The 14,857-nt window shown below is 39.3% G+C and overlaps 1 protein-coding gene across 1 annotated transcript in view; it reads left to right on the forward strand.

Moving 5' to 3' along the window:
• The first annotated feature begins 1,161 nt into the window (after positions 1 to 1,161).
• Positions 1,162 to 14,857, forward strand: part of septin12 (septin 12) — a 70,481-nt gene continuing 56,785 nt past the window's right edge. Inside the window, exon 1 of the mRNA XM_054606830.1 lies at positions 1,162 to 1,349. Coding sequence (XP_054462805.1) covers positions 1,295 to 1,349 — 55 coding nt within the window. The 5' untranslated portion in view covers positions 1,162 to 1,294. The remainder of the gene's footprint in view (positions 1,350 to 14,857) is intronic.

Genomic DNA, 14,857 nt, shown 5'->3' on the forward strand with positions numbered 1-14,857 from the left:
TATACAACTACACAGACAATAAATACACATACTATACAACTACACAGACACAGACAATAAATACACATACTATACAACAATAAATACACATACTATACAACTACATACAATAAATACACATACTATACAACTACACAGACAATAAATACACATACTATACAACTACACAGACAATAAATACACATACTATACAACTACTATACAAGACACAGACAATAAATACACATACTATACAACTACACAGACACAGACAATAAATACACAATAAATACACAATAAATACTATACAACTACACAGACACAGACAATAAATACACATACTATACAACTACACAGACACAGACAATAAATACACATACTATACAACTACACAGACAATAAATACACATACTATACAACTACACAGACAATAAATACACATACTATACAACAGACACAGACAATAAATACACATACACTACACAGACAATAAATACACATACTATACAACTACACAGACACAGACAATAAATACACATACTATACAACTACACAGACACAGACAATAAATACACATACTATACAACTACACAGACAATAAATACACATACTATACAACTACACAGACAATAAATAGACAATAAATACACATACTATACACTACACAGACAATAAATACACATACTATACAACTACACAGACACAGACAATAAATACACATACTATACATACAACTACACAGACACAGACAATAAATACACATACTATACAACTACACAGACAATAAATACACATACTATACAAGGTTACAAATAGTGTATGGATGGATATACATTAAGTTAATGACAGGAGATTTTCTATTCAATGAATTCCTGTATGCTTTTTTACAGTGTGGAGCATTCTTTGTGGACAGGTCGATCAGTGTGTGGGTGAGGATTTGCTCGGACTCTTGAACAGACAGAAGTTTCTCGGTCCATCTGACGCCTTTGGCCGCAGGGGGGAGGACAGAAGGCAGAGAAAAGTGAGGATTCCTTTTCCAGGTGTTTGCATGCGGCTCCGCCCACCAGACCGTCCTCCGCCCCGCCCCCCGGGTCCAGCAGAGCCGGGGGGGGGGGGGGCGATGCTCCCTGACTTTACCCGGACAGAGAGGACCCTCACCACGCGGAGAGAAGAGCTCAGATCCCCGTCGGTCCACCCTGCCTTCACGCACCTGTCCGATCTTTTCCCACCGGGATCCGTGTTCCTCTCAGGGTTCGGCGATCTTTTCCTTATCTGACTCGGAGCGGCTTCACGGAGCTTCTGCTGCCAGGCAAGGATGTCGGAACTTTCCGTGAATGACCATCTCGAAGGGATTTTATCCGATTTTGAAGGTATGTTAAGGCTTTAATGTTTAACCACTTCACTGCTGCACGCCAATAAACCCAAAGAGGGGGGGCTGGATCAGGGCTCCGAGGAGACGCGCTCTCTTGTTGGGTAACTTTACTACAAATCAAATGGACAGTTTGCTGACAGGTGAGCAAAAAAACGCAGTACTTTTAGAAAGCAGTACAAATTTGGTTATTTGTATTGTTGTTCTTTAATACCAGAGTCTTCGTTTCTACACACAAAGAAAGGAAAACGTAAATATGTGCGTCTTTCTTGTCCTCTATGGGAGGACACTGGGATCCGGAGGGTCTGGGCTTATGATTGGTCATTTGGACACGTCACCTCGGGACATTTTTCCACTATAATAACTGGCATTTTATTGAACATCATTTAATGGAGCTAGAATGATTCATAATCAGTAGCAGTCAGGGTGATTATGGGCTGCATTGACAGCGATGCGCACATCAGTATGGTATGGCCGATCAGAGAAGAACAGGGTGAAGATTTGATGTTTGCTTCTGTGTGTCTTTGACTGAGACTTCCAGTATAATTACTGCAGATGGAGAACGGCCTGAGCAGGTAAGAGAGCAGCACTAATAACACAGTGTAAGCAAAGCCTTGAGCTCCTGTGTGTGTGTGTGTGTGTGTGTGTGTGTGTGTGTGTGTGTGTGTGTGTGTGTGTGTGTGTGTGTGTGGGCGTGTGAGAGAGAGAGACAGAGAGACAATAGTCTCTTTTAGAAGCAGTGTTTTCAGCTCTGTTAGTCTCTGTAACACTCCTGCTCTTTCTGACTTGGCTGAATGCACACATTTTTTATTTATTTTTTATCGTTCTTATAAAAGTGTAGATTCAACATTGTAGTAATGCATGAAAACTTCTATAAAAAGTTAAAAATGGAGGACATTCTAGAAATAAACAGACAAGAACTTATCCAAAAAGAACAGATGTTACCTTTAAAAAAGGGGTTTATGAACAAAAGTTTATGAACAAAAGAGGCTCTTCAGGAAAACTGTGTCCTATAGACACCTTTATAATGGGGCGGCTGTGGTGTAGTGGAGAGCAAGGTAGTTCTCCAATCAGAGGGTCGGTGGTTCGATACCCGGCTTCGGCAGTCGATGTGTCCTTGGGCAAGACACTTAACCCCAAGTTGCTCCCGAAGGCTTGCCATCGGTGTGGACTGGATGTTGCATGAATGTTAGTTAGAGTCTGATGGTGGCACCATCCTGTCATCAGTGTGTGAATGGGTGAATGATATGTAATATACTACTGATTGTAAGTCGCTTTGGATAAAAGCGTCTGCTAAATGACTGTAATGTAATGTAATAACCCTTTTTTATTTAGAATATGCATGCAATAACATGTTGACAACTGAAGTGGTGTTTTGCCCCAGCCATCCAGCAGAGTTAGAAGCTTTAAACATGCTGCTACCATCATCAAAATGCTTGTTGCACGTTCACTTGTCACAATCGGTATATAATCAAATAACAGCCTGAAGTTCTACAGAATCCCGACAGGATCACGACTGTTTCAGACCAACAGGTGTTTTTAAAAAGTGTGTTTACCATGTTAACTGGTGACTTCAATAGTTCAATACTTCAAAAGGGATACTAGATTATAGAAGCCAGTACCAAATTGAATATTCTATAGTTAAAACAATCAAAATCCTGTTATCATACACACATAAAACATAAAAAAAAACTTTCAATGTGGTTATTAATAATATTGACCAGGATAATAGTGAGCAGGACTTTGGACAGTGTACGAGCAGGTTTCCCCAAAACAGCATGTGTGTGTCAACAAGATGTCTTTATCACAGGAGACTGCTGTTCATTCCCCACTTCCACCTGACAGCTTCATGGTTGTTTTGAACCATGACCACCATTGTTCCAAAACCTTGAACCCCTGTTTGTTATTGTAACCATGACGACAAAGGTCCCCTCACCTTAACAAAGTCATTTTTATCCCAAACTGCCACATACCCTAATCCTAAACGAGTCATTTTTGTGCCTAACCCCAACCAGACCTTAAAATATTGCTTTGATACTTTTCAACTGTATTTCACATGTTTCTGTGTCTAAGTGACTAATGAGGACAGGGGAGTTTCTCTGAGAGATGACATTACTGGATCTGATTCATAAAGTGATGTCCTCATTAGTCACTTAGACACAGAAACATGTGAAATAGAGTCCAGGTAGCAAAGTTATCCTTTAACAAAGTAACTTTATGTTAACTGTATTTAAGTTATTTTGGGTTGGGTTTAGGGTCACATTTCATACACAAATGCTTTCATTGATTGAAAATGTATTTAATTTGTCACTGTAGCCTTAACGTTAAGTGTAGTTTAAACTTGCCGTAGTGAAGCGCCACAAAATGTCGTAGTAACGGCCGGCAGATTGGTTGAAAGGCTCCGTAAGCGGTCTCAGCGCTTGGTCGTGCACTTCAGAACTTTTGTAACTATGCTCCACGTGATCATGTGACTGTGACAGAAAGTTCACTAATAAATGCACCATTTACATTACTTTAGAAACAGGAGGTCTTAAAAATCTTTACTTGAGTTTATATTTTGCAAAGGATATTCAACATCTTCATCTATGAGTTACACTCGGTGTCCTTTTGGTTCTTCACATATCATTTTGTTTGTACACCTTTTTCGGAATTCAACAAACAGCACATTGAGCATAAACGCCTCGGTTCATGAAACAGTATAAACAAAGATTTAAGCTTGGACTGCCAGCTCTTTACAATACATTGTGAATCTTCAAACCTTACAACTAAGGATGTCGGGAATAACCGATTTGATCATAACTTCAATAAGTCGCGGTTTCATAGCTGAGTATTGAAGAAGCTACAATATCAAAGGAGTCCTGATTCCTACATTAGTGGCCTGTGACAATGAGCCTCCTGAGACATGATGTTTGATTGTGCTGTGAAATGTCACGTAATGTGTGTGTGCCGGCTTGTTTTGTGTGTGTGTGTGTGTGTGTGTGTGTGTGTGTGTGTGTGTGTGTTTGTGTGAGAGATGTGCCACTCACCAGAGTTGAGGAAAGAGCTGTAAAAATGTCAGAAGGAACCAACAGTCCAGCTTTATATCATCTAAATAAAGTGCCTTAAATGGGCAGTGAGGTAGGGTTTTGGATATAAAATGACCAGAGAGTCCGTGAACCCCAGATTATTTACACAGTTTAACAAACAGAGTGTTTAAAAAAAAGTTTTACTGACAATCGTTCTCGCCTTGATTAAGTAAAAAATCTGCAGCCTTAATGCTCTTTAGTTGCTGATCCTATAATGCTAATGTCACTTTGAACAAATCGGTGTGGTAATCAACAGGAGGAGAGCTTGTAGCCTCAGTAACGTTGACAGCTAACAGCTGTTCTTATAAAGTACAGAGAACCGTAGGGCTCTCATTTAGTTGCATATGGTGCGTTCCAAGTGAAATCTTGTAAAATGTTGTGTTGGTGAGAAACTTGAAACAATCCAGTTGAACATAAAATAGATATTTGAGAAAAATTATGACCTGTTTAACTTCATAACATTATCTCTAAACAGCTTAAAATACACCATTAGAACTACTAATGACAAGATTTTTTAATCAATAAAATTACAATCATATAACTTCCTAATCATTTGAAACGTGTGTTTTAATGCAAATAACCACGATAGATGATGAGTAACAAAGTAAAAGGATATAGTTGATGATGATAATACATGTTTAGGTAGCTATGGCCTACTAGAAATAATCTGGTTCGTAATTGTAAAAAACGAAAAACCATAATTCCTCTGACAATAATTGTGATATCGAAATTTCATTTTGTGACATCTATATTTTCAAGTGATCTAACACATTTATATTAATCCTCCAGAATAGACTGCAGGTCTATCAGGGACAACTACTGCGACATCTCTCAATCCTTCACTAAACTGCCTCGCTTTCACATATGGGCTGCTGAAAAATAATTTGAATTTCATATGATCCCACTGATTAACAAATTCATTTGACATGTCTTCTATCGCCGGACATCAAAGGCTCCACTTCTGTCTGATATCAGGCAAGAGAAAATAAGCATCCCCAAAGGATTTTGTGGGACCTGGAACAATTAGAAGAGCAGCTGTGGAGGATCTTAGGGTTCATGGAGGATCATCAATCGATAGGGAGTCTGTGATATAAAAGGGGGGCGAGGCCAAGAAGGACTTTAAAATCAATTCTCAAAGAAACAAGGAGCCACTGGAGGTTAATTAAGATATGATCTCTAATATTAGTTTTTGTTAAAACCCTTGTCTGCTTGTGGTAGACCAGTATGTAGAGCACAACCGCAGTCAGGATGACCGAAACAAAAGCATGGACAAGCGTATCAGCATCTCACTGACTAAGTAGAGGTTTCACCTTCGCTGTATAACACAATGCTAAAGGCAGTTTTTGTCAATGTATACAACTGAGTTTTAAAATTAAGGACCTGTTGTTCACTCAGTTCATTAAATTAGCAAAATAAAATGACAAAAAAGACAATCGCCAGCAGCCAATATTCGTCCACACGCCCAACGTCAATATTCTTGTCGCCCAGGCACAGCCCTTTAAAAATTATTTTTAAAGTGAATACCACAAAGGCCTGGTCTTACATTACAGCATGGACAGGAAAAAAAATACATGACAAATGACCTGAGTGTCATGTGATCAACCTTTCGCAAGCGTAGTCATCGTAATTCAGTTTACCCGCTCGGACTCTCTGTCATCACTTATGACAGAGACAACCCTTCCAACCCTAACCACAGGATACAGAGCTGTCCATGAGGTTTAGGATATGTTTCTAGACCTCTTTAAAACACTATAAGTCATTCAAGGATTGAGAAAAGACCAAAGAGTAGAAAAAAGAAGAATAGCTTTAATAACAGACTTTCTTCAGAGTGAGGACAGTCAAGGAGGAATGACCAGACTGGGTTCTTCCTCGGGGTGATCCGTCATGTCCTGGGACCCTGCAGGGACAGTACAACAAAAGCTGCCCCCTCTGCTTTCATTCTGTCTTACTTTCCACATTCTTCTGTTTAGACAGGTGTTGATCTGCACCTCTAAACAAATTAGTGTAGCCTTTGGCCAAAGACTGTTGCTGCATTTTCAACTACAGCTGCAACTGTTCTCTATTTCACACTTAAACCGGTCAAAGGACAGTCAGTGCCTTTACTCTTGAAAAATACAAAGTATATAAAGAAATGAGATTTAAAAAAAAGATTAGTCATGTAAAAATAATTTTGTAAATTACATTTTATTAAGCAGTACTATATAGACTACCTAAATACAAAAAAAAAAATGCTTTGAATGCAGACATGTCTGGAGGATTGGGGAGGTCAGCTTGGAATAATTTATCTTCTTTGCCACAGACTCAATTCACTTCGTCTGCCACAGAGTCAAACTCTTCTGTGTGACATGCGTTAGCTCCCAGAGTTACCCTCTCCTTAAAGAGGCAGTGAACCCGGTTCCTCCAGCAGCTGGGTTTGAGCCCAGAGCCCCGGGGAAGAAGATCATCACATGTGACGGATCTAAATCAGATTTTAACAGGGGAGCGATTGTTGATGCTGGGCCGGCCAGCCGGCTGTGGAATGCTGGGGGAAAGATGCTGCCTCATCTCCAGCACCCACTTGTGTTTTAATCAGATGGACAGGAGCTACTCTCTATAGGCTTGAGATTTAAGGACCACGACTCTGAAGAGAAGACTCATTCATTTAGTTAACGTGAACCATGAAACAGTGCTGGCATTCAAAACCTTCAGGGTTTTGCAGACTTGTCCAACATAAATGTTCTGTTTGAGGAACAGAAAATATTTAATATATTTTAGTTATTGTGGATTTTTTTAACTTATTTAATATTCTTTACTGTGTTTTTACTTATTTATAATAATATAATATATAATATATTTTTTTATCTTGTTTTTTACTATGTCTCTTGTTTGCACTGTCCTCTCTGCTACTGTAATCCTGCACATTTCTCCGCTGCGGGACTAATAAAGGATTATCTTATCTTATCTTATCTTAAATGACGTGAGTCAGAGCCTTGAGTTTTATTAATGATAGAATAAGGTGACTGTTACTGCGATTAAATTGCTGACTTTAATTTGACTCTTAATTTTACAAGGTAATATTTCAACACATCTTTTAATAATTTACCTTCACTCTATACTCTTTTTTTACTGAATAGAGCTTTATACATCATGACGTAACTCAAAGCAACCTCTGACGTTAGCTATTATTTCTGTTATCTAGCCAATAAGGAGTGTGCTGCCAACAGCTAACGGTAACTAGCTCTCCTGCCAATTTAATCATGGATTTGTTGTTCACAAGGTACCATTATCAGGGGAATCTTGTATCCGCCCGGGACAATGGGATCCTATGTGCTATTGAAATGAGTAGCATCATGTTCTCAGAATTTAGCCTCTTGACAGATTAAAGTCAACTCATCCGAGTCCAAATGTCATATTTCTGAGTGTCAACGTGTGTCAACTCTCCAGAGAAACAAACTTTTATCACGGACCCTCCCTCATCAGCTGCTGGGCCTCCACTTCTTCAGTCTGAAAAAATTGCCGTGATGTATGTATTCTATTTCACCCCAAAATTTCGTAGGAATCCAAAAAGATTTGGGTCAATAAGAGGAATAGATAATGGCTTCGGTATTGATAAAATCATATCAATTACCATCTCTAGCTCCACACATCAAATGATACAAAGGTACGTGGTGTTGCCAATTTGACGATCTCTTCTAGTCATTGACATTCATGTAAATGTTGTGTTGATAACATGGACATACAATCAGGACCTGGAACTTTGTGTTACCACTGACTTGCTAAATGAAGGTATTTTTGAGTAGCCCAATTTATCCTAATATTAACACTAAATGGCATTTGTGTGTGAACGTTCATTCTTCCATATTCTGGTGTCAATTTGGGATTCCATCTTTAGAGGTGAGGACCTAAACCAAACCTTGTGTGAGTCAGCAGCGTGACACTGGAAGGTGTTTACTAGATTGGAGGGCGAGTCAGGAGGGCATTGGGGCCTTTGGGTGACATGGGAGATTAGGGGAGGTCAGGGGGGCTAAGAGCTGCCCCTCCCAGCCCTGTCACATCCTGGTACTGCAGTCCAGCAGGGTGAGAACCCTGCAGAGATCAGAGGGGTCCCATGACTCACTGACCCAGTGACCACACACACACCCAAACACACACACACACACACTAACTGCACGTTGTCTTTGCTCATGAAAAGTTGTACATTCCACCCTGCATTAACGCAGTGGAGCACACACACTTAGTGGAAACGACAGTTAGTGTTAGATTTCTGAAAAACAACATTTGTCATTAATACAAAATCAAAAACATATAGAGATGCACCGATTGCAATTTTTTTTTTTATTCTGACCAACCGATTTAGATTTTATTTTAAAGAACTATAATTGACAGCTTCACACAACATTTTTAACCACCAACACTAAACCATCCCAAAAAAACAATCACAATCTTCCCCAAGTCAGTGTTAACTGTCAACTGTTCTGAATTGGATCATACTCATCTATCGCGGTTAATAATCTCTAATATCTATTTTATATTGCTGTGAAAACATCTCCTTCAAACAACTGTATTTATTCAAGTTTCTCAACAATCATTTTTTTTCTTACAATATTGCATTTGAACACATAACGTTTTAATTCACTTACTTATAATACTCATTTTTACTGAGCAGAGCTTGAACACATCATTATGCAAGTCTTTGCAACCTCAACACCTTAACATTAGATGTTAGCTCCGCTATAAAGAGGACTGAGATAGGGAGAGAGACTGTGCTGTGCGCATGATGATAATGAATTACAATATAATAAGTGTCTGATTACCCTAGTTCTAAATGATTTTAACGTTCCTCCACGGCTTATTATGGATTTGGCAGTTTTGACAAACTGAACTTTTTCTTCTTCACTCACGCTGAAGAACTGCCATACAGACGACAGGTGTGTGTGTGTGTGTGTGTGTGTGTGTGTGTGTGTGTGTGTGTGTGTGTGTGTGTGTGTGTGTGTGTGTGTGTGTGTGTGTGTGTGTGTGTGTGTGTGCGTGTGCGTGTGCATGGCTGAAACGTTGCTGTCTGTGTCGCTGTGTGATGTAAAAGTCATGCAGCTAATTGTAACAGTGACCGCCAAATAATGAAAAATGAATACACTGTCCGGTCATGGCCGACTAGCTGAAACCCTTCCCTGAACACATATAGGTCATACTGCACATTAATGCACACTTTCCCCTGATCTCACTAACAAGTGTTTCCACCTAATGAGCCGAAATCCCACTCTGTCCTGAGCCCATGATCACACACACACACACACACACACACACACACACACACACACACACACACACACACACACACACACACGCACACACACAGGTAGTACTTGACTTGTCTTGCTGCCAAGCCATTCTTCCATATTAGATCAGGATTTGGCATGAGATCAGTGCAGGCCTTCTGTACTCAGACATGTCGGGAGTTGTCAGGCCCTTAAGACACACTGGATCCGTTCTAATGAACCACGGAGAGTGAGCGGAGCCAAAACCATTACTGCAGAGAAAGTATGAAGAAAAAATCGGAAAGGTCTAAATTCAGTCATGATCTGAGTTTGTTATTAACCATGATCACAACGGTATTCCTTGGCAATCTAATTTTATGTGAAGACTTTCAAATATTCACCAAATATATCTGGTTCTTAAAAAAAATGGCTGCTGATATCTTCCCAAAAGTAATTTTTTGATTTTTCACACATTCACCTGAAAATGTCCAGTAACACCAGCAACTAGGGCAACAAAAGCACTTGGTTGGGTTTACGAAAAAATTTAAGTTTGTTTCGTAAAAAGACTGCTACGCAACTCACTTAATTGCCACTTAGTAGGTAAATCAAGTAATAAAATTTGGTAAAACCGTTGACTTTTGGTGTCAAATTAACACAAACTTGGTGTCTTGGGTGAAAGTCCTATTTTTGGATTGTCTGTCCACCCTGAACTCCTCCATACTCAGACTTGCAGTGATACTCAGCATATTTTAACTGGTTAACTGGTTGTTTGAAGAAGAAAAAAGATTTCTAGATTAAATTCATCCACAACCCCGTTGAAAATTAGATTTAAAAACTGCAACAATACCAGGGGAACAAACCATTAAATCATCTGATAAATAATGGTAAGGTGACATTTATAAATAAAAAATGGGAAGGTCATTTTAACCTAATATTATCAAAGGTTGTGGCTATGAAGGTAATGTAAACAGTACTTTGAGTGTGCTCTTCTTTAAAAAAAAATCTTCATAGGCTATCAGAGTGCAAATTTCACAAAGGCTGCCAATCATCTAAATCTTCCTCTGTAACAGGGGTATTCAATTAAAATTCCTCCTCTTGCAAAAGGTCTGGAACGTCACATCATATCTAACTTGTGCTTTGATTTAGTGCCATATATATAAAAGTAGCCTAGCAGTTGTATCATGGTATCAATGTATGTAGTCAACAACTGACTGTCAAATCAAGTAAAGAAAGTTAAATTGAATAATATCATCAATGTCAGATTTCAAATTGAACCATATGAATTATAAATAATGCATACGCTAATATTAAATATCAAGTAAAATAAGTGCTGGATTAAAAAAAATGAAGTACATGACAGAAAGCATTTGAAAAATGTGACTTTTAAAATAAAGTACTTAATTTTAGAAAGAAAAGTATTGACTAAATGTTTCTTGACTTGCAGCTTTAAATTTAGTTCATTCAGATGTGAAGTGATGTCCCCTAAAAAAGAAACGATATCCATATTATTTTCATCTTCTAAAAGGAGAACTTTGTCTGCAGGGACTTAAACTGTGGTTTTGGAAACCATTCTTCAGCTCTATTCCTCTCTCTGTTAACATCATTGTTGGGCAGTGAATGAATGTATTAGGTTTCTGATCATAATGGGCTCTTAATGTTTGTTTTTTTTCTTCTGTGCCTTCAATACAAAATTACATTGCAAAACAGCATGCTGGGTGATGTTATAGCCGGCACCTAGTTGCATAAACGTCTGTTAACAGCTTGGAGAGGCTCTGTCACTACTGCACATTCCTACATTTTTATGGTTTTAAAAAAATCAGACGTAGCCACTGTTTCTGCCAGTGGTGCTAACACTATCAATGTCCGTCACCTCCGCACAAAACATGTTGGAGGACGAAGAGTGTGATTACGGTGGTCGGGTTCTAGGCCGTCAGTAGGGCCAGTGAAACGGCAAGGTCAAAGGTCAGACATTTGCCTGAGGCACTCCATATGTCAGGAAAAGCAGCAGTGGAGCGACATCATGAACGCAACAATAATCCAACAGTGAAGGACACGGTCCCACTGGAGACAGTCGAGAAGGACGTCAGGTCCATGAGTAAAACACTGGGTTCAAGGTAACATCTTTCCGGGCCGATAATACTTCAGCCAAACTGCTATCCAACATTATACCAACAACACCGAAGTACAGTCACCCACTTTTCTAGTACAACAGACCTGTGGTCAGTTTATAGGGCTTATACAACTATCTTAAAATATCCTGTTTTGAAATGAAAGATGTGTATGTATGTATAGTATATATATTTTATAACAATCATAATTAATGTTTTGTTAATAGTCATATTGATATTATGGTATACGTTTTTTAATTTTGATGATTTGGCGACATCCTTTTATTTGAAACTTTCATTCCATTTAAGCCACATTGAATGCATTATTGGCATATCTAACTTGTTTATATTTTATTCTTGTTTTTTTCTAAGTTCCAGTTTGCATAATGATTATTGTTAACTTTCTAGAATTGTTTCATGGATTCTGATTTCTTCGTATATGGTATAATTTTGTGTGGCCAAGCAAACCCTATTGTAATTGGAGCCTTCAGTTTAAACATGATGTTTAAAATGTTTTTTTTATATTCAATTTACTCCTGACTGTAGAATAAGCTACCACACACCTATATAAAAGGCCCAGTCATGCAAAAAAGCAAACTTAATATACCTTGAAACCGCCAGATAAAAAAACCCAAGAACTAGACATATGGCCAAGCACTGCATCTGCCTGTAACCGCCGTTCTGTTCTTTCCTCTCTCCCTTTAAAAAGGTATGAAGCACTGTCGGTAAAACTTGGAACGTGCTGTCCCTTTAATAGACTCCAGCTTCTAATATTTTTCAGGCAACAGGTGCTTAGAGGCATATGGTAGTCAGAAACTCTGCCTCTGTGTGTGTGTGTGTGTGTGTGTGTGTGTGTGTGTGTGTGTGTGTGTGTGTGTGTGTGTGTGTGTGTGTGTGTGTGTGTCTGTGTCTGTGTGTGTGTGTGCTTATGACTCCTTAGGCGCTGTGTGATTTTCAGTGTTAAGACATTGCAAGTGGCTGCTTGGAATGTGTCTTCCAGATGTGCTTTTAGTTAGTGGAAGTTGTTTTAATGTGTTTGTCCGTGTGTGTGTGTGTGTGTGTGTGTGTGTGTGTGTGTGTGTGTGTGTGTGTGTGTGTGTGTGTGTGTGTGTGTGTGTGTGTGTGTGTGTGTGTGTGTGTGTGTGTGTGTGTGTGCATGGTGTTGTGGTTGCGGTTGGTTGCAATATGCATTTTACTTCACATAACTCTGTGCGAGTTTGCATGTGTGTGTTCACACGTGTCAATGCACATGGGGTCTTTTCTGTCAGAGAGTTCTACCTGTGTGGAATGTGCAGTCAAAGGGGGGGTTGGACATGCCCAGACTCAGCATCCACTCTTTGTGTGTCCTCAGGACAGCTTCCAGTGCTCCCAGTGCTTACTGGTTCCCAAATCAACCCCCCTCACTGGCCTGCAGCTGGTTAATTATCAGAGGGGTTTGCTTTGTAAAGGATGGAGGGAATACTTTCCTTATTTTTCAACCACCCCCCTACTTCAACATATCTTTACCCATGAGTATGTTGTCTGGTTCACTCCATATGTCTAGATTAACTTTTTTTAATGTTCGAATATGGTTTATTTAATATTTCAGTTTTTTTAGTGGCCTGTTACCATCGGCATTTCCTACAACTGGTGGCGCTGCTCTGCTGCGAGCATATGTACATAAAAGTGGACGTAGTCAACATGATGTCAGCCATTGGTGTATGGTTACCCATTGGTTTATGGATAGCCATTGGTGTATAGATAGCCGTTGGTGTATGGTTACCCATTGGTTTATGGATAGCCATTGGTGTATAGATAGCCGTTGGTGTATGGATAGCCGTTGGTGTATGGATAGCCATTGGTTTATGGATAGCCATTGGTTTATGGATAGCCGTTGGTGTATGGATAGCCGTTGGTTTATGGATAGCCATTGGTTTATGGATAGCCGTTGGTGTATGGATAGCCGTTGGTGTATGGATAGCCATTGGTTTATGGATAGCCGTTGGTTTATGGATAGCCATTGGTTTATTTATAGGTGTTTGGAAGCCTTGAGTTTGGCATTTTGACCGTCAACATCTTGTTTTTTTGGAACCATAAGTGAACAAATTGGGATGAGAGGGCTGAGCTGGAAATTTAGCAGACCGTTAGCAGCTAATGCTAGTGCTAGATTGGTTAGCAAGATGCAACTATAGTTCACTGAAACTGTGATATTAATTGGGAGGCTATTATGGTCTAGCGAAAAACAGGTCTAAAACTAAATGTGCCTACGGGAAATAAATGAACAGCTACTGTCCCTTGTTTCATTTTTGCTATATAGTGCTTGTTTTCCAGGTTTAACCGATTGAGTATTTGGTGATGATCTTTTTGAAAGGACTGTTCAATCAAGTTTAATCGTCTGGGAACTTATGACACAATGCATCCTGACTTTAGCCTGTTGTAAAAGCAAACCGGCACTTTTTCTACACTACACCCGAGACCAACTCCTGTTCCTCTTCGGCAGCTCATCTGCTCCAATACAACAGAGAAAATAATGGGCTGGTGTTAGTAGTTTTGATGATGTATTATGAGCTGCTTAAAGCTGTGAGAGAATGAGAGTGTTAGGGAGTTCAACAGGTTTTAGGATCTATTTATGTTTCTCTGAAAATATCTTCAAACAACTGGATTTATTCAAGTTAGTAAGTAGTGAGTCAGAAGTAAGTATATTTGGTAAGGACGTACAGGAACATACATACATACACACACAAACATAGCATTGATATCCTCTTGGACGCTATGTGATTCTGACCAGCTGAACTGGAGGCCAGTTGTTCCATGTTTTCCTTCATCTGGGGTTCTGGCCTGTTGCCAAAAGCTGCAACAACTGCAGCTCTTCACTTGCCAGTGTTTACAGATCTCAGAGCAGGAAGACACATGAGCTCCTTTCAGACATGTCACGTGAAGGCCACAGGAACGTAAAGCCACCATGAGATGGTAATTGTGCTTGTCTTGTTTGGTTTGGGAAATCATTTTTCACCTCATCATCTCTTAAGCACAAAGAAAATAAAAAACTGTTTATCATAAACTAGTAAAAAACACTGTGAATGAGCTGGTTTGAAGTTGCTGAGGAAAATCAACCAGAGAAAA

Source organism: Anoplopoma fimbria, chromosome 11 (genome assembly GCF_027596085.1).
Source record: "Anoplopoma fimbria isolate UVic2021 breed Golden Eagle Sablefish chromosome 11, Afim_UVic_2022, whole genome shotgun sequence".
NCBI lineage: Eukaryota > Metazoa > Chordata > Actinopteri > Perciformes > Anoplopomatidae > Anoplopoma > Anoplopoma fimbria.